This window comes from Aaosphaeria arxii (genome assembly GCF_010015735.1).
Source record: "Aaosphaeria arxii CBS 175.79 unplaced genomic scaffold BU24scaffold_5, whole genome shotgun sequence".
Lineage (NCBI taxonomy): Eukaryota > Fungi > Ascomycota > Dothideomycetes > Pleosporales > Aaosphaeria > Aaosphaeria arxii.
The window spans coordinates 1065465-1082245 of NW_022983478.1; the positions used below are offsets into that span (position 1 = coordinate 1065465).

The 16781-nt window shown below is 52.4% G+C and overlaps 5 protein-coding genes across 5 annotated transcripts; 2 read left to right on the forward strand and 3 right to left on the reverse strand.

Moving 5' to 3' along the window:
• Positions 1-308: 308 nt before the first annotated feature.
• BU24DRAFT_410252 (uncharacterized protein) lies at positions 309-1360 on the reverse strand (the record flags this gene model as incomplete). Its single annotated transcript, XM_033525979.1, has 6 exons — positions 309-422; positions 498-677; positions 740-901; positions 1008-1043; positions 1100-1180; positions 1262-1360. 6 exons carry the CDS (start codon positions 1358-1360, stop codon positions 309-311), a joined length of 672 nt encoding a protein of 223 aa, XP_033382853.1.
• Positions 1361-3686: 2326 nt separating this feature from the next.
• On the forward strand, positions 3687-6152 carry BU24DRAFT_493107 (uncharacterized protein; the record flags this gene model as incomplete). Its single annotated transcript, XM_033533944.1, has 10 exons — positions 3687-3965; positions 4042-4224; positions 4291-4376; positions 4438-4700; positions 4788-4999; positions 5059-5133; positions 5193-5471; positions 5538-5630; positions 5704-5944; positions 6019-6152. The coding sequence occupies 10 exons, from the start codon at positions 3687-3689 to the stop codon at positions 6150-6152; spliced, it is 1845 nt and encodes a 614-aa protein (XP_033382854.1).
• A 208-nt stretch (positions 6153-6360) lies between these two features.
• On the reverse strand, positions 6361-9838 carry BU24DRAFT_423442 (AHS2-domain-containing protein). Its single transcript, XM_033528251.1, has 4 exons — positions 9434-9838; positions 8374-9340; positions 6983-8316; positions 6361-6928 (listed from the first exon to the last, which is right to left on the reverse strand). The coding sequence occupies exons 1-4, from the start codon at positions 9479-9481 to the stop codon at positions 6671-6673; spliced, it is 2607 nt and encodes an 868-aa protein (XP_033382855.1). The 5' UTR covers positions 9482-9838; the 3' UTR covers positions 6361-6670.
• Positions 9495-10135, forward strand: BU24DRAFT_423443 (uncharacterized protein). Its single transcript, XM_033528252.1, has one exon. The coding sequence runs from the start codon at positions 9516-9518 to the stop codon at positions 9732-9734; it is 219 nt and encodes a 72-aa protein (XP_033382856.1). The 5' UTR covers positions 9495-9515; the 3' UTR covers positions 9735-10135.
• Positions 10136-12864: 2729 nt separating this feature from the next.
• BU24DRAFT_423444 (uncharacterized protein) lies at positions 12865-15188 on the reverse strand. Its single transcript, XM_033528253.1, has 2 exons — positions 14646-15188; positions 12865-14221 (listed from the first exon to the last, which is right to left on the reverse strand). Exons 1-2 carry the CDS (start codon positions 15000-15002, stop codon positions 13010-13012), a joined length of 1569 nt encoding a protein of 522 aa, XP_033382857.1. The 5' UTR covers positions 15003-15188; the 3' UTR covers positions 12865-13009.
• Between the last annotated feature and the right edge of the window lie 1593 nt (positions 15189-16781).

Consider the following 16781-nt stretch of genomic DNA (forward strand, 5'->3'; position numbering starts at 1 on the left):
TTGAAGTGCGGATTGAGCACACAGAGACAAGGCAGGAAAACGAAGACAACACTTTGTGAAATGAACCTCAAAGCACTAAATAGCAGTATAGAAGACTTAGTTACTACCAACTAGTCAATGCATAGCATCATCCATTCCCAGTCCATGGGTTCTACGAATGATGCCTAGCACCAAGTACCAAGAGGCCGGTCGTCCAACAACCTATCTAATCCACAAGAACGCAACCAGTTGATCAACCCTGCACTAGATATGTAAATCCAGCAGCACAACCCACCGGTGGCCGGTGCATCCGTTGGGACGACGGCTATCTATTGGAAGCCCCAATGAATGGGATCACGGTCGACCCATTCCGGTTGACCGTCAAGCATGGGCATAGTCTGGTCAAAATCATAACCAAACCATGCTCCCAACGCATCCCAAAACTACTCGGAACAGATTAGCAAATGAATATTCATACGGGAGCGAAGGGAATGATGGATGGATGGATTGTGACTCACCCAATTGTTGTAGAGGCGCTTGGTCATCTTCTTCTTCTGCGGCTGCTGTCGGTCGCTCTCGCTCCTGTAGCATAGGGTGCGGCACTTCTTGGGATTGAAGGTTCGTGACCGCTCTGCGAGCTTGTCGCAGATGGCCGGGCAGGGGAGCCGGATGATTGCAGAATGATTCTTGAGAGCGATCTAAGATAAGGGGTTAGCGGACAAAAGAGAACAGGAACGAAGTTTTGCGATGGAATGCGTACCTTCCTCTCGTCGGCATTCGTGATGTGGGAATTGTACTTTGGAAGGTAGGCGTTGGCGCCGGTCGTGGCATTGCTTGAGACCTCCGCATTGGATGGCGTTACAGGCACGAAACGCTTCATATCTATGGATGGGTCTACTACAGGCACCGAGCGTTTACGATACTGTTATTGTGTTAGTAGGATGAATAAAATATGGCATTGACCATGGTCGGGTGGTTGATCTGCTGTTACTGGGGGGAAGTGTTAAGTGGACACTGGCTGTACTTACGTTGTTGTCCCAGTGGATGATGGCAGTGTCAACTTTCTGGTATTGTACGTTAGCATGAGTGGAAAACACCATCGATGATGGTTCGTCCTCACGTCGTTCCAGTAACGAACAAAACGACTGTCGTTGGGGTCATCCCAACCAATCCACTGAGTGGGATCCTCCAACTTTGTGAGCTTCAAAGGGTTAATATGAAGCCAACAGGAAGATAGGTGGTCCATTAATCGTTGATTTCAATGCGTAAAGAAATGACTTACTGCCTCGGAGCCATGGGCTGGCTGCGATGGGAATGATGGCACAGGTGCCGAGAGCGCGACACTCATAACAAGTGTGACGCAGAGCGGCGACAACTTCATGATGAGTGATAGATGAGAGCTGATGAGTGATAGTGGGTGGGATTGCGATGTGATGGAGAATGAGTGATGAGGAGCAACAATGAGGAAATTCCTGCCATCTTATGTATCTGAGAGACTGGAAATGGTTGGACTCCAGAAGGTGGGATATAACTTGCCACAATGCAATACCATCTAAGGTGGTTGTGGTTATGAGGATCTGGGCGTCATGCTATTTGTTGACTTCATAGATTTCCCAATATTTCGTAACCACATTTCTATCCAGTCCTATCATTTCCACGAAAGAGAAACACAATATAACCAAGATCCGTGGATCAACGATGTCGGAGTTTATTTCATCCATTAAAGCGTCTGTAAAGAGCATCGGAACGCCTGTGCGCAGTTAGTTGATGTGCAACATTTTATGCGCACATGAGCACAGGGAAGGCTTTTGCTACCTCAGCCATGGTTCTATAGGTTACGAGACAGGCAACAAAGTATTCTGCGCACAACCAATAAACTTTTGCGATGCGATTCGCTGTTCCGATGGCGCCTGTACCACGGTTATGACCAAAACATTCTTTTTATAGGCAAGGCAACCCGAGGGTCTCTTAACAATTTCGAGAATTCACTCTCATAAAAGCCGTTTGTTAAGAATATTGATATCCCGTTTCCCGAAACACTGGGCCATGGAACATCAGTGACAGGGTATCGAGTACGGCGAGACGTATTCGGTGTAGAATTCATCTAGAACAATCCCTTCTCACCGCAGTCACAATCTCAACAGCGATATATGATTCCGTGGGGAAGCAAAGCCATACCCAGTCCCAAGGATTATCGAGTAGTAGATACCGTAATCGACGCGTTCTCCCCTGTGTGAATGCATGGTCCTTGACATTGTCCGAATACAATAGACAGCCACTGGTCAACAACCATTCCTGTATTCCAAAACTAGATGCGTACTTCTGTTTTCTCTCAACTATCAGCCGTTCTATCGATGCTATTCTTGACATCGCCGCAAAGCCCGCAATACATGGTAATCCCAATCCTCTCGCACGCTCCTTGTGAATCGTAGGCGCAAGACCAAACACTTTCGTTCCTTTCGGCACACCTTAAAATGCATTCAAACGTCACGCGACGCTTGTCTCTACCTCTTCGCAACGTCCCATGTAGTAGCTCATGCGGCTTGACGTGATGCGATGGCATCGAAACCCGCCGCCAAAGCACCTGAACTGGTACCAAACCTACACAGCCAACCCACCCAGCGTCGTCCTCATCTCAGGAGACCCGAATCGATGATTTCTTTGAGGCCCGGCCTGCACCGACAGCTTTATAGGGCATTTGCATACCATTTCTACACAATAAAGATCCCATATCGAAACGACGTGAACATGTTTGGTTGCCTTTAGTTGGCAAATACTTCCCTCCCTCCAAAAGGATTACAGAAGATCAAACAATGATTCATTGAGGTAACTGAATAGGTTGACCGTCAAAGTATCTCAAGTACCCTCCCTAATGGGTGTGTATAACACGTGATCAGAGCACGGCACGTGACCTACTTGTTCACCTAGCTCGGGGAACATGGTTCGTGTGCATGATATCTCGGCGAACCGGACTGATATCATGGGAAAGAGAGATGGAGGGATAAAGAGTAGCTTCAACAAGGGAGATCAGTAGAGGAATTTCGAGCGTTATTACAACTCTCGTAACCAAGGAAGCAAAGGGACGTAATAGGAATGGATGCTATGATGGCATTCTACAATCTCTCTTCCCATCTCTACTATACAGCCATCTCAATCGCTCCAGCAATGAAAGAACTTATCCTTCAACATTAAATATCTACGAAGTCCAATTCGTGCAACAGTCTCCGATTCCGATTCCGATTCTCGCACACTAATGAATTGACTAGGAAAAGCGAGTGGAGGGTCCAGTCGAGTCTGCGTCATAGCCAACCCACCTCAAGCTCCTCGACTGCTCGGCACAATCATGTTCTCCCCATACTCGTGCAAGGAACAGGAGTGCAACTAATCCAAACTATCCCCATTCCATTATGCTTCATCTCTTCCCATAGGCTCATGGGCGTGGGTGTAGGGGAAAATTTCCCAAAGCGGAACGAGTCAGTTCAAGTTCTCCACCATCTACTCGTAGGATGGCCACCACTGCCCGTGGGGTTTCTTTTCCCGTCTTCCGCCCCCAGTCGGCGTTCCAGAAAAAAAAGACCTCAAAGCTTGACCAGTCCGGATACATAATAGCTACATTTCCCATAATTCAATAAATCTTCCAAATCAACAACTCCTAAACCTTTCTCTCTACTTCATCGCTTTGTTTGCGCAGAAACTGACATGCAGCCATGTTCTCGCATCGACCTTGCCTGCTAAGCACCTCGAAGGCCATCCTCCGCCTCACCGAGGAGCGCTTCGCTGCTGGTGGCCATCGGCGTTTGACCTCCCTGCGTCGGCAACGGAACGCCGGTCGGCAATGGACCACCTCGCGACAGCTCTCGACGACGACGCGACAGCGCCAGTCGCTGCAAAAGTCGCAGAGGGATGGCTTTGAGGGTAGGCACGCACCCCCAAGGAGCTCGAGGACAGTTATTGCAAGTTCAATTGGAATCGCGGGACTTGCGGCGGTGAGTTGATTGTAGCGTGCGCGCAAGCGATGTGCGCCTGTGTTTGAGGGAGAAGAGGCACTGATGATTGTGACAGGGTGTTGCGACTCAAAACCGCGACGATTCAGAAGATTCCAATAACTCGAATGATAATGAGAAAGACGAGGACGAACAAGAGGATGAAGACGAGCAAAGCACATCCGACAGCGACTCGACTTTAATATCGTTCGACGAGATCCAGAAACATGTCTCCGCAGACGATTGCTGGGTCATCATCAAGGTAGCCAACACCCCCCATTCCCCCTGATTCATATATCGAGGCAAAGCTCACAATTCGGAACACTAGGGATCCGTATACGATGTGACCGACTTCCTCAAGATCCATCCAGGTGGCGAGCACGCGATTCTCGCAAAGGCCGGCAAGGACGCTACGTACGTTTCCACTTGCATTAAAAGCCCACCACAATCAATTGCTCACATATACATAATCCAGCGAAACATTCGATCTCCTCCACCCACCAGGCGTACTGGGCACCCTCCCCGAAGAATGTCTCCTCGGCCGCGTCGACCCAGACACCCTCCCTGCTGAGGAGGAGAAGGTCGTCACGGACGAGGAGCTGGCGCGGGAGCTGGCCCGCCAGGAGATGCCTGCCGCGCAAAACATGCTGCTGCTGAACGACTTCGAGCACTGGGCCCAGCGCGTGCTGAGCGAGACCGCTTGGGCGTACTACCGCAGCGCAGCGGACGAGGAGAGAAGTGAGATCCCCCTATCCTAACGCGGTGATTCGGATTCTCCATCTTTTGTAGGGTTTGGTTGAATATATTCTGACGTGGTGTGAACAGCCTTCTTTGAAAACCGCGATGCGTTCCAACGGTACTTCTTCCGTCCACGCATCCTTCGCGACACGAGCACTGGCTCTACTGAGTCTTCCATCCTGGGTATACCTACGGCTATGCCGGTTTTCATCTCTCCGGCTGCGATGGCGAAGCTTGGTCACCCCCTCGGAGAGATCAATTTGACCAAGGCAGCGGGCAATTGCAATATCGTACAGATGGTGAGTAATGGAATGGCTGAACGGAGGGAGTATCATGCACATATTGACAATATCTGTAGATCTCGTGCAATGCCAGTTGCAGCATCGAGGAGATGGTGGATTCAACCGTAGATGGCCAGTCCCTCTTCTTCCAGGTAAGAAGTCCCTACATTACCACACAACAATATCCATGTATCTAAATACAACCCACCAGATCTATCTCAACAAAGACCGCTCCGCCTCCGAGCAACTCCTCCGCAAAGTCGAACAACTAGGCGTCAAGGCCATCGTCTTCACCGTCGACGTATGCTGGCAATCCAAGCGCACCCTGGACGTCCGCACCAAGGCGAAATCGAACACTGCTCCCCCATCCCCACCCTCTTCGTCTTCTTCCTCAGCAAGCGGTTCAGGCTCAAAGGCTCTCTCGGTATCCCAGCAGATCAGCGGGTACCAGGACACCAACCTCACATGGGACGACATCAGCTTCATCCGCGTATGTATCCTTCCCCCCCTCCCCGAGAAACAACAGACGAAACAACCCATCTAACACCACTCCTAGCGCCACACCACCCTCCCCATAATAGTCAAAGGCGTCCAATCCCTCGAAGACGTCCAACTCTGCGTCGACGCCGGCGTCGAAGCCGTCATCCTCGTACGTCCCCTCCCCTCCCCTTCCCATGCCCTCCTTCCCCCATCCCCCCTCACTCACTGACAAACCCTCACAGTCCAACCACGGCGGCCGCCAAGCCGACTACGCACCCGCCCCAATCGACGTCCTCTACGAGATCCGCGCCCTACGACCCGACCTCTTCAGCAAAACGGAAATCATGATCGACGGCGGCGTACGCAGCGGCGCGGACGTCGTCAAGGCTCTCGCGCTGGGTGCGAAGGCCGTGGGGCTGGGACGCCCCGTTTTGTATGCTAATGGGACGCATGGGGAGGAGGGGGTGTATAGGGTTATGGAGAGTGAGTTTCCCGTCTTCCTTTTCCAGTTGTTTTGCGTAGGGGGAGACTTGAGCTAACAGAGGTGGTGAAAATAGTCATGCAAGAGGAAATCACGAACACTATGCGCAATATCGGCGTCACGAGGATCCAGGACCTGCGGCCTGAGATGGTGGGGCCGAGGGGGCCGTGGGTCGGGTTGAACCGTCCTGCGTATCTGCCTACTGTTTGAGCTTCCCGGTCACTTCAGAGCGCCTTGTTTCCGTAGCTCTGCAGTATTTGGAGAGGGATGGGAGGGCAGGGGTGGCGTGAATGGTGTCAAATAGGGAGTGTAGATTGGATTCGGCGGAGAGACGAAGGTATTGTATGCATCGCTAGCGCTGATTAGACATTAGACGTCCGGTTGCTATTTTCTCATGAGCGACATAGAGGGTTGTATCGTTGTATATCAAATATCAATTAGACACAAGACAAGTCAGAAGCCGTTCACGCAACCTCATCCCACCACTCCGCAGTCAGAGACCAGACAAATTGGTGAGTTGCATTCAGAACTCGACTTTCGATTGCGACGAAATAAAAGGAAAAGTAACGTATCGCGGTGTATCAACGTAACTCTAAGTCAAGAATAAGAGGTATACGTAGGAAAAAGAACAAAACCACCTCGTATATACTAACTCCAAACGTCGACAAGATTTACTCGTAACTCCATTGGCACGTCGACAACACCAGGGATGTTCAAGACAACGATATCTAAGCGGCACGGCGGTCGCTGAGCTGAGCCTCTAGGGTTTGCAGGTGCGTGAGGAGTTCGTTTCGGTCGAGTGTTGCGCCATCGTAGTGGATGAGGAGTGTCGTGGGCCATCCCTGTGTAGTGATGAGGTTGTCTCGGATGGTGGACGGGGTGGAAGAGGAGTTCAAGGCTGTGTCGAGGGTGGTGACGCAGTATTGAAGGTTGGGATTGAGAGTGGTTCCGTCGCCGTATTCTACTATTAGGAAGTCATCACCTGCCTGGTTTCCTGGTTAGCAACAACCTTTGGCGTGAATAACGGGGGATGACTTTACCTGGCGGAACTTGACGCTCGGTGTGTTTCCATTACCCTCTTTACTCCAAACGATCGCTTTTCCTATATCTCCATCGTGGAAATCTACGTGGCAGCCAGGAGAGCCTTGTAGTCTTTCGATGCTGTCGAACGTCCCGGCACCCTGCAACGCACGCTCGATGCCGCCGAGAAACGCCTCCAGTTTCCTCCTTTTCTTCAGTGCGTCCTCCAGACTCACACGTACAAACGTCAGCGTATCCCCCGCCTTTATCTGCCCCAGCTTCCACCACTCGGCACGGATTACAGTCGTGCAACTTACGAACGGATAGGAAGTAGGACCGTCGACACCCCTAATGTAGGAGCCCGCGCCCCACCAGTTCAACACCCCGACCGGAGACCCATACTCGAAGACATGGGCCGGTTGCCATCCCGCTTCGCCGCCGTTCTTGCGCGCCCACTTCATTCTGGGTCCGTCGATCCGTATCTCGCACCTCGAGGCCTTGCCCTCGACTTTCCATTTCGCCTTGTAGATGGCGTCGAGGTCCTCGGGCAGGAAGAACCCCTCGTCGTGCGGGCCCACCATCGCCTTGATCTCCCAGTGCGAGTTGTACTGCGGACGGATGGTCTCGGGGATGGAAACAGCCTCGATTGTTTCCTCTGCAGGTACATCTGCAGTGATTTGGAGCAGATCTCCCGACTTGAGCGCTCGACCTTGATATCCGCCGAGTCCGAAGCCGATGTCGCTGAACATCGCGGTGGACTTGGAACCGTGGCACACTGCGATGGACGGAAAACCGCCGTACACAGCTAGATACGAACGACAGCCGCCGCTACTTGTCTCACCTATCTTGAGTGTCTGTCCGGTTTCGATTCGCACACGGGTCCACATGGGAAAGTCGCGGCCGTCCAGTGTTGTCTCCATGGACGCGCCGCAGAGCGCAACGACGGCCGGTGCAACGAAGCGGAGCTCTGGTCCGCTCGATGTGATCTCGAGTCCCTCTTTCTCGCGTGGATTTCCAACGAGCATGTTCGCGATCTGGAAAGCAAGCGGATCCATAGGCCCTGAGTGCGAATAGTCACTGCCGGCTGCCGGGCGCCCGGGAAGGTCCTCGATCAGTGTGAAAGCGCCTCCCGAGACGACATCGATAGCATGGGGACGGTAATCGAAGGACTGGAGGAAGTTCGTGGGCGTGCTTCCGTATTTGAAATTCGGGTCCTGGAGAACCGAGGCGAGAAACTCAACATTGGTCGGGGGCCCGCAGACAGAGGACTCGGTGAGTAGATGGTGGAGTCCTGAAATCGCATCGCCGCGTGTCGGTCGGAGGACCATTGCTTTGGCGATTAAGGGTTCTCGAGCTTGGTTTTGGAGTCAGTTTTAGGAGGAGAAGAAAGGGGAACATGAAGGGAGCTTACAATAGTATGGCGAGATGCAAGTATTGGCGGACACCCAAGTGTCGATGCGACTACCAGGCACATGTTTCCATTCGACCTGTTGCAATGGGCCAGGACACAAAGCATGATCTCTCAGGGAGTTCTCTGCGTAGATGCTAACTCCAATAGTAGATCCAGTGGGCCCTGAACGTTGCATCGCTTTCAGTGCCTCCGCGTCGAGTCCATCGTTTCCAGTTAGCTGGGCATCTGCCTGCCTCAGCATTAGCTCTACTATATCGACTCCGTAGCAGAGCTCTGTGACGCCACGTTCAGCCTGCAACTGCGTCTTCATGCCCAGGAAGAAAAAGTCGCCGAACTTGTCATCGACCAGATACTCGACAGTCCCCGCTGACCCGTACTTCGTGGACTCGGAGAGACGCACAGCAGCATCGCATAGCTTTTGTTTCAAGCCTGGGTGCTGTTCGACGAACGGACTTGGACATTCACCGATGATCTTCTGATGTCGTATTTGGATGGAATATTCGCGCTCTCCGAAGTGGATCGCCTGGCCTTTGCCATTGCCGAACACCTGCACCTCGACGTGGCGACTCTCTGGATAGCATTTTATCTCTTGATCTTCAACCGGGCCTTCAGTTCCGGTGACAACAGGCACGTTGGCCTTCTCAGCCAGACCTCGAGCAACATGCTTGTCACCAAACGCTTCTATCAACTCCGGCGACGGTCCAACCCATACCATTCCCGCCTCGACAACTCTACGAGCAAATTCCGCATTCCCAGCCAGAGCCCCATACCCCGTTAAAACAGCATCGACACTCTTCTCCCTCGCTATCCTCAGCAAATTCTCCTCGTCCGCATACGCAACCACGTCCCTGCCGGGCAGAAGAACAGCATCGTCAGCCTCGGAAACATGCTGGGTACTACGATCTTCTTCTATGTAAATCGCAATGGCCTTCACGCCCAATCTCTTTGCGGTCTTGCAGATGCTGGCCTGCGATGTATGATGTCAGCGTGTGGTTGTCGTTTCGGGAATAAGGAACATGTGGGGGCAAGTAGGTGGGTTAACGCCGCGCGAGGTACGTACCGCAACCTCGCCTCGGTTCGCTATGAGCAACGTCTGTAGTTTCTCCATCACTTATACTATACACTTGTATATATTCAATGAAATGAAAAAAGTACATCCAAAGTCCCGTGAGGAAATGCGAGTCCCTCGTCAGAAGACTCGGGACAGAAGGACGTTTGTACTGTCCACTAGACGCGAGGAAAACCAAGCTCACACAGCCTGCGTCTACGTCGCGCGCGCAAACAATTCGCGCAAACTACATCATTGCCCTCGAGACAAGCCAGGCCCAGCCCAGCTTTCTGAAGGGGAACGAACTAGGTAGAGTCACGACAGCAGATTCAGGAATAAACGGCGACCGACCACGTGCGATGCCTATGGCCGTTATAACGGCGGGGGAGGGAATAGGTGACTGTCAAAGGAGGGGTCGCTCGCTGGTTGGATAGGTGCGAGGGACGAACGGGACGAGTATCGTAGTTTAGGGGTGAGCCAATTGTTGTCTGTCGTCATGTCTTGGACGGCATCCGTCGGCTGATGTTGGGTAGGAGGTAGGTGGGCTGGCCAATCGCCATCGACGGACCTGAAACTGATATCAGGTTGCGAAACATTTGGGAAAATTGGGAGCAGAGAGGTTTGATATATTGGAATGAGATAATGTTTCGACTATATCACCGTGAATTTGGGGGAGGGCGAGAGGACTTGGAAGGTCGGCACTGACGAGGAGCATTTTGTATGTACTCACTCGTACGCTATGATAATATTGCCTATGGCTTCATAGTAGGTGTGTCTATGCCAATCTAACACTTGCTTTTGTATTTAGATTGATGTCTTCTCCATTCACTCAATCTAAGAGGAGTAAGTCAATCCATTCGAATCGTCTAGGCGTACAGAAAACACAACATATACACTACTACCTCTCCACCTATACTCTCCACAAACCCAACACGAATAGACACCATCGAAGAACATAGGCTACACTCACAACACACAATTACAAAATACGGCTACTACACAGTAACGTATCAAACAAGTGCATTCACCCATCATCCTCATCTCCCTAATCAGACCAGAAGAAGGTGTTCTTGAACACGATGCAGTTCATTTCATAGCACTTCAGTGTTGGTGCATCCTACATCCTAATCGTTGCAAACTTGCCCAATTGGTGCTATGTATAGGGGAATTCATTGAACGGTATGATATGATACGATCCAGAATATGTAGAATCAGACACTGGAAACGACTTCTGGAGAGTGGTATGTTAGGTAATGTACCTTGTGTTCATAGGAAAGATATAGATCTAAGTCATGCTTGCTCACTCACTTCCTTACCACCACCTCCAATTCCTCATATTCCTCCTGAGATCTACACACACACATATCAAAAACCACCTACAACTCCTCATACTCATGAACCACCCACTTCTGCCCCAACAACCCGCCCTCCCCCATCTCCACCGCATTCACCGGCGCCGGCACAATCCCCTGAAACCTATAACTCCCCCCAACCCTCACCCCCTCAACACCCCCCTCACACTTCCAATGCACACTCAACCCAATCACCTCCAGCACGACCCTCCCCTCCCTCCCATGCCTCCCCCAATCCAACCTCACCCTGACCTCCCTCTCCCTCCCCTCCTCCCCATCCCCACCAACAGATTCCACAACCCCCCGAACCTCAAACCTCACTCCAACCTCCAACCTCGCAACCTTCGTATCCCCCCTCAGCGGCCCCCACGACAACGGCCTTAGATCCCCCGCCCTCGGACCCCCACACCCATCGTCCTCGTCCGCCCCGACACCCACCAACGTCCCAAGACCCCAGTACTTCGCGCCGAGGAACTCCCCCCTCGCCATCGCCCCGCCCTCCGGGTCGCGCGCCGGGTCCCAGGTTTCCCCCATCCGGGCCGTGAGCCATGCGGAGGAGCGCGGCGGCCACCCGGTGAGTTGCAAAGAGGCGAACGTGTTTACGGAACCCAGGGTCGCGGCGCCGGAGTCGGCGAGGAAGAGGCGCTCGAGGCGGACGACGGTCGCGGTCCAGGTTATGAGGAGCGGGAAGGTGGACCAGTATGTTTGTGCGGAGGATTCGCTGGCGTCGAAGTTTGGGTGGTTGGAGGAGGTTAGGGAGGGGTGCTGGGGCCGGGAGGGGGGCTTGAAGAAGGTGCGGCGGATGTGGTTGGGGGTGTGGGTTGCGAGGGCGGCGAGGTCGTGGTCGGAGGTGTGGATGGAGGTTAGGGAGGTTACTTCGAGGAGGTGGTCGAAGGGGGTGGTTTCGGTGGAGATTTCGATGGGGTGTCGGGGTGGGGGGTTCTTAAGGGAGAGGGCGTCGATGACGTGGATGGTGGAGAGTTCTCGTTTTATGTTGTGTGTGGATAGGAGGGCTCCCAGGGGCGTGGAGGGGAGGTAGGAGTTGGGGGATTGGGAGCGGAGGGAGAGTTCGATGGTGGTTTTTTGGTTGGGGGTTATGGGGGAGGTCTTTTGGGGGAGGGCGAGGACGAGGAAGAGAGGTTCTAGGATGAGGCTGGCATCGTTATCGTCATCGGAGGATGATATATATTTGAAGAGTTGAGGGATGGAGAACGTTGGGTTTTCATCCTGGATCTGCTTGAGTTTGGATAGAGTGGTCGGCGACGTTGGGTTTTGTTCTTCCTGGGCCTGGAGGATCTCGTGTAGGTAGGGGAAGTTGTGTTCTGACTTTTCAGCCGTGAAGCGTCGACGGTTCTTCTCTGTGGGCCGGAATTTATATGGTTTTGGTTTCGCTGGTGCTGCTGGTGGTGTTCCTAGACGTGCCGTCTGTTTGGACTTGGCTACCCTCCCTCCGCGGGCTCTCTTTGGTGGCATCTTTCATGAAATTATCCCAATGACCAAGGTATATCTCTTTCAGTATTCCTGTACTCCGTAGAAAGTGTCCAATTCAATCGCGTCTGTGGATAGCGGTACTTTATATACACACGCACTGGTAGAACGTCCAAACAGATAGGGGTGATCGTTTCCTAGGACAGATCCTACGCTAAGCCAATGTGGGTTTCTTCGATCCAGGAACCATTCCATCATGGTATCATCCCAGTCCTGTTGCCTGGTTGCCTGGCAATAGTCGGGCACCTCCAGATAACAAATTAACTAATCCAGCTATGGGTGAAGAACCAAGAACATACCCTCGAGTCTCGCCATCTTGGACCTAGAAGTGGTTCTAGGAAGGGGTGCATCTAGCCGTGATCTACTTGTGGTGCACTGTGCAAAGCGGAAACGCTGCACAAGTCATGTATGCTTGAATGGGCCATCCTACCTATGGCTTTGGAGAAGTGCTTCGTTACTCAAAAGGGGTCAATCTCGCAATCACGTAGACAGTACATCACGAAATGAGGGGAGAATCATGTCAATAATAGGAGAGGGATTGATTGTCTATCAAAACGTCCTCTCTATGGAACCAGTCTTCCCGACTGAATGGAAACATACTAATAACGGCGTAAATGAGGTGACATGTACTATACCCAAAGCAGAGAGAAAATGCACAATCCGACAAACTCCCGAACCCATCCATACATGATCATGCTATACCAAATGACAAGCACATTGACGTCAAAGCCACATGTGAGCGGCTGGCTTACTCGCGAGAAACACGGCCCTTGAACTCGTGGAAGAAGCCCTCCATCTCCTCAGCAACGAAGTCCTCGATCTCAGAGGTGAGCTTCTCGAGCTTCTCCTCGAGGTGGGAGCCGGCCTTGTGGGCAGCCTTCTTGGCCTTGTGGAAGTCGGCCTCGATCTCCTCCTCAATCTCGGTGATGATGGGCTTGGAGGTAGAGGCGGCGTAGCCACCCTTCTCGACAATCTCGGAGAAGTTGCTGGAGCCACCACCGTTCCAGGCAAGGATGTTCTTGGTGTTGCTGGGAACGTCAGAGAGAGCACCAGTCGTGCCGATGGCGATGAGGTTAGCCTTGAGCTTCTTGGGGGTGATGTCGGCAACGGCGTAGGCAGAGTCCTTAGCGGGCTGGAGGGAGAGGAAGTAGGCCAAGAGACCAGCAATGTGAGGAGAAGCCATCGAGGTACCGGAGATGGTGTTGGTGGCGTGCTCAGATCCAATCCAAGTGGAGAGGATGTTGAGACCGGGAGCAAAGATGTCATTGCACTTTCCGAAGTTGGAGAAGTACGCACGCTGGTCAAGGAGGGTGGAGGCACCGACGGTGACAGCGTTCTCGGCAGCAGCGGGAGAGTAGTTGCAAGAGTCGGCGTTGTCGTTACCGGCAGCGACAGCAAAGTGGATGCCGGCATCGACAGCAGCGTTGACAGCAAGGTCGAGAGTGGTAGACTTGCCACCACCCAAGCTCATGTTGGCAGCGCTTCCCTTGAAGCCCTTCTTCTTGCCGTTCTTGGCGGCAGCAACAGTGTCCTTGTGAGCGAGAGCAGCCCACTCGACACCTTTGACGACGTCGGACATGGTGCCAGAGCCGTTAGATCGGAGCACCTTGACGGCATAGACGTGAGCCTTCTTCGCGACACCGTACTTCTTACCGGCGACGGTACCGGAGCAGTGGGTGCCGTGGCCGTTACCATCCTCATCGGCATCGCCCTGAGGGATGGTCTTGCCCCATTTAGCACGACCCTCAAAGTCGACGTGCTTAACGTTGGTACCAGTATCAATGACGTAGACGTCAACGCCCTCGCCACCGTCGCCAGAATAGAGGTACTTATTCCAGGTGCCGAAGCTCAACTGGTCGCGGTGGGAGATACGGGCAAGACCCCAGGGGGCGTTCTTCTCGGTCTCGTAGTCATCATCACCCTGGGTGTGGACGATGGAATCCTTCTCGATGTAGTCGACCTGCGATGGCGTTAGCGTGGGTTCCGATTGCGTCACGTGCTGGTTTCGGATAGCTTGCGTGGCTGGGTCGGCTCGGCGGAGTTGCCTGCGGAGATGCGATCGCGTGCTCGTTCGAGCGGCAACAGCTGCTGTCACGGCGGCTGCGCGATGTACACTCTGCAGAGGAGATGGCAGGAATAGTTGCACATTGAATTGCAAGCTTGTTGCTCCTGGTGGCATCTTCCGGCAACTCAGGCAACTAGGCCGAGCTCTCCACGCCACCCGCGGGAGGGTCCACGCAGCTGCGCGGCTCCCGGAGGAGGTGGGACGGGCCCAACGAAGCTCTCAACAAAGCTGGAGGAGCTTCGCAACGCCTTCGCCGGGGTCGCCATAGGGATTTGGAGAGAAAAGAAATGAGAGATTGGGGTGTTCTTTGTAGACTTACATCGGGGTGCCTTCGGATCTGCTCGATGGTCTCATCGTCGAAGTGACCAGAGTAGCCCATCAAGCCATTAGCCATGTTGTATGTGTGCTTGAGACCCTCGAAGATCTCCGTCTCGATGGAACGCTTGCGGAGCTCAAGACGCTCCTGGTTGCTCTGGGTGTGGATGCTCTGGACCCAGTCGTGGTGGTCCTTGCCGTCCTTGACGTGCTTCTTGAAGACGATCATGTAGGAGTTGGGGATCTCCTCGGCGTGGACCGACGAGATGACGGGAGCGGCCTCATTGTGAATGGTACCGACCTTGAAGGTGGGCGAAGCTGCAGCGAGCAGAGGGAGGAGTGCGAGGGCAGTGAATCTCATGATGGCGGATAAGCTCGCACGGCGAGGCTGGTGGCGATGAGAGGTTGGAGGGAGTTGGGATGGGAAAGAGACAGTGGGAGAAGGTTGTTTGGAGGATGAAGATGGATAGGTGAGAGGATGATAGAGAGAAGAGAGATGGATGGAAGAAGAGAGGAAGAAGAGAGATGGAGATGTGAGTGTTGTGTTGATGAAGCTGGAGAGCAGGTAGGATGGGTCTTATCTGCGCTCGCCGAGGGGGTGGACTGTGCTGATTGATTGGATTGTGACGCAGGTGACTCCTCCTCTCCCCCATACAATAGCTTACCTACCTAGTTACTCTATCTAGGGTGCTAGGGAAGGTACGAGCTCGGTAACTAGGTAGCCCAGGTAGCTCCTTCCTTCCTGCTTTCCAAGTAAATCGTGGGGCTGGTTCTGTTACGACCATCCCCAATCCGTCCACGCAACGCCTTTGATACCCGGACAACCATCCACCTCATCCATCCCGTCATCATCATCATTCATCACCCTCTTCCATTAAATAGTGCCTGAGGCAGTTATGCACGACGGGAACAACACTATTCAGTAACATCTCCATACTCCTTATCTCGTTCATGAGTTATGATAAGTACTCGTTCAGTACTCGTGCGTCTGTCTGAGTAACCGGAGCTCGCCATGTATGACAGGTGCGAGTACCTAGATAGCCGTACCTGCCTGGGTAGCTCCTTCCTCCAAACATACCTAGCTCATCATCAAAGCCGACAACGGACAGCGAATGGCATCAGCCACAATATACCCTTTCACTCCTCTTTAATTTGTTTCGTTTCTTCTATAACCATCCTCACGATGAATACATTCACTACACTGTCCTACACATAGTCGATCGGATCCCTATTCCACTCCCTGTGACGGCGGGTGGAGGTGACGCGATAAAGGTGTCAGCTTGGATCAAGGTCAGGTATCCACCGCATTGGGACTAGCCTCCCCCAAGCCTCATTCTCCCCGTCGTCCAGACCAAGTCACCTGCCTACGCGGCCTGCCTGCTGCGCTGTGCACGTGAGTCTGTTTCGTGCCTGACTGTCGGCATTAATTAATTCAATGACGGGATACATTCATTATTGTATGAGTACAATAATGATCATAGCATAGTAATGAATAAATGCGCCAGATCTAGGTAGTTGTGATTTGTGTGTTTTGAGAGGCATAACCGCGATGAACACCTCGCTCCGCCTCCTCCGCCTCCGCCATTCGCCACCACCAGTTGCCCGTGCTCCTACCACCAACCAACTGCGAGATCGCATCGCCTCGCATTGTGAGAAGTGACTGTCCTGGATATATACCTAGGTACGGAGTACTCAGAACAACGATGTTCTAGTGCCATTAATGCATCCATATGGAGCATGTATTCTTTCATCTGCCTTGAAGCAAAGCAAGAGATGATACGCCGAAGAACGAGTGCAAAACAGGCTTCCTAGGCTGTATCGTAAGTCATAATCTATGGCGACTTGGAGAGATGCAAGATATATAGTAAAGAATGTCACTACCGCCGACAAATTGACTGTAATCAATGAAAAAATATATTGACCATGAATTGTGTTGATTGATGTATTTTGCAAGTATACAGGCAAAGGACGAGACCAATACTAGTAGTACACAGGTGTCTATGTGTATTTCGATATCTACAAAGTTGTAGACATTGAAGGCAGATTATTAAAAGAATATTTGTTGCAATCTACGTTTTGATCACTCATAAGTAAATGCGCAGAGGTGACACTATCGTTCTTATCAAATATTCAAGGTTTT

Bases quoted from the DNA above. Each gene is read 5' to 3' on its own strand.
- BU24DRAFT_423444 (XM_033528253.1), bottom strand. From the start codon at position 15,002: ATGAGATTCACTGCCCTCGCACTCCTCCCTCTGCTCGCTGCAGCTTCG. The intron at 14,222-14,645 runs GTAAGTCTACAA...ACGCCATCGCAG, and splicing joins AGATCCGAAGGCACCCCGAT to GTCGACTACATCGAGAAGGA.
- BU24DRAFT_423442 (XM_033528251.1), bottom strand. From the start codon at position 9,481: ATGGAGAAACTACAGACGTTGCTCATAGCGAACCGAGGCGAGGTTGCG. The intron at 8,317-8,373 runs GTAAGCTCCCTT...TCCAAAACCAAG, and splicing joins TTGCATCTCGCCATACTATT to CTCGAGAACCCTTAATCGCC. The intron at 6,929-6,982 runs GTAAAGTCATCC...CCAGGAAACCAG, and splicing joins CGAGCGTCAAGTTCCGCCAG to GCAGGTGATGACTTCCTAAT.
- BU24DRAFT_423443 (XM_033528252.1), top strand. From the start codon at position 9,516: ATGAAAAAAGTACATCCAAAGTCCCGTGAGGAAATGCGAGTCCCTCGT.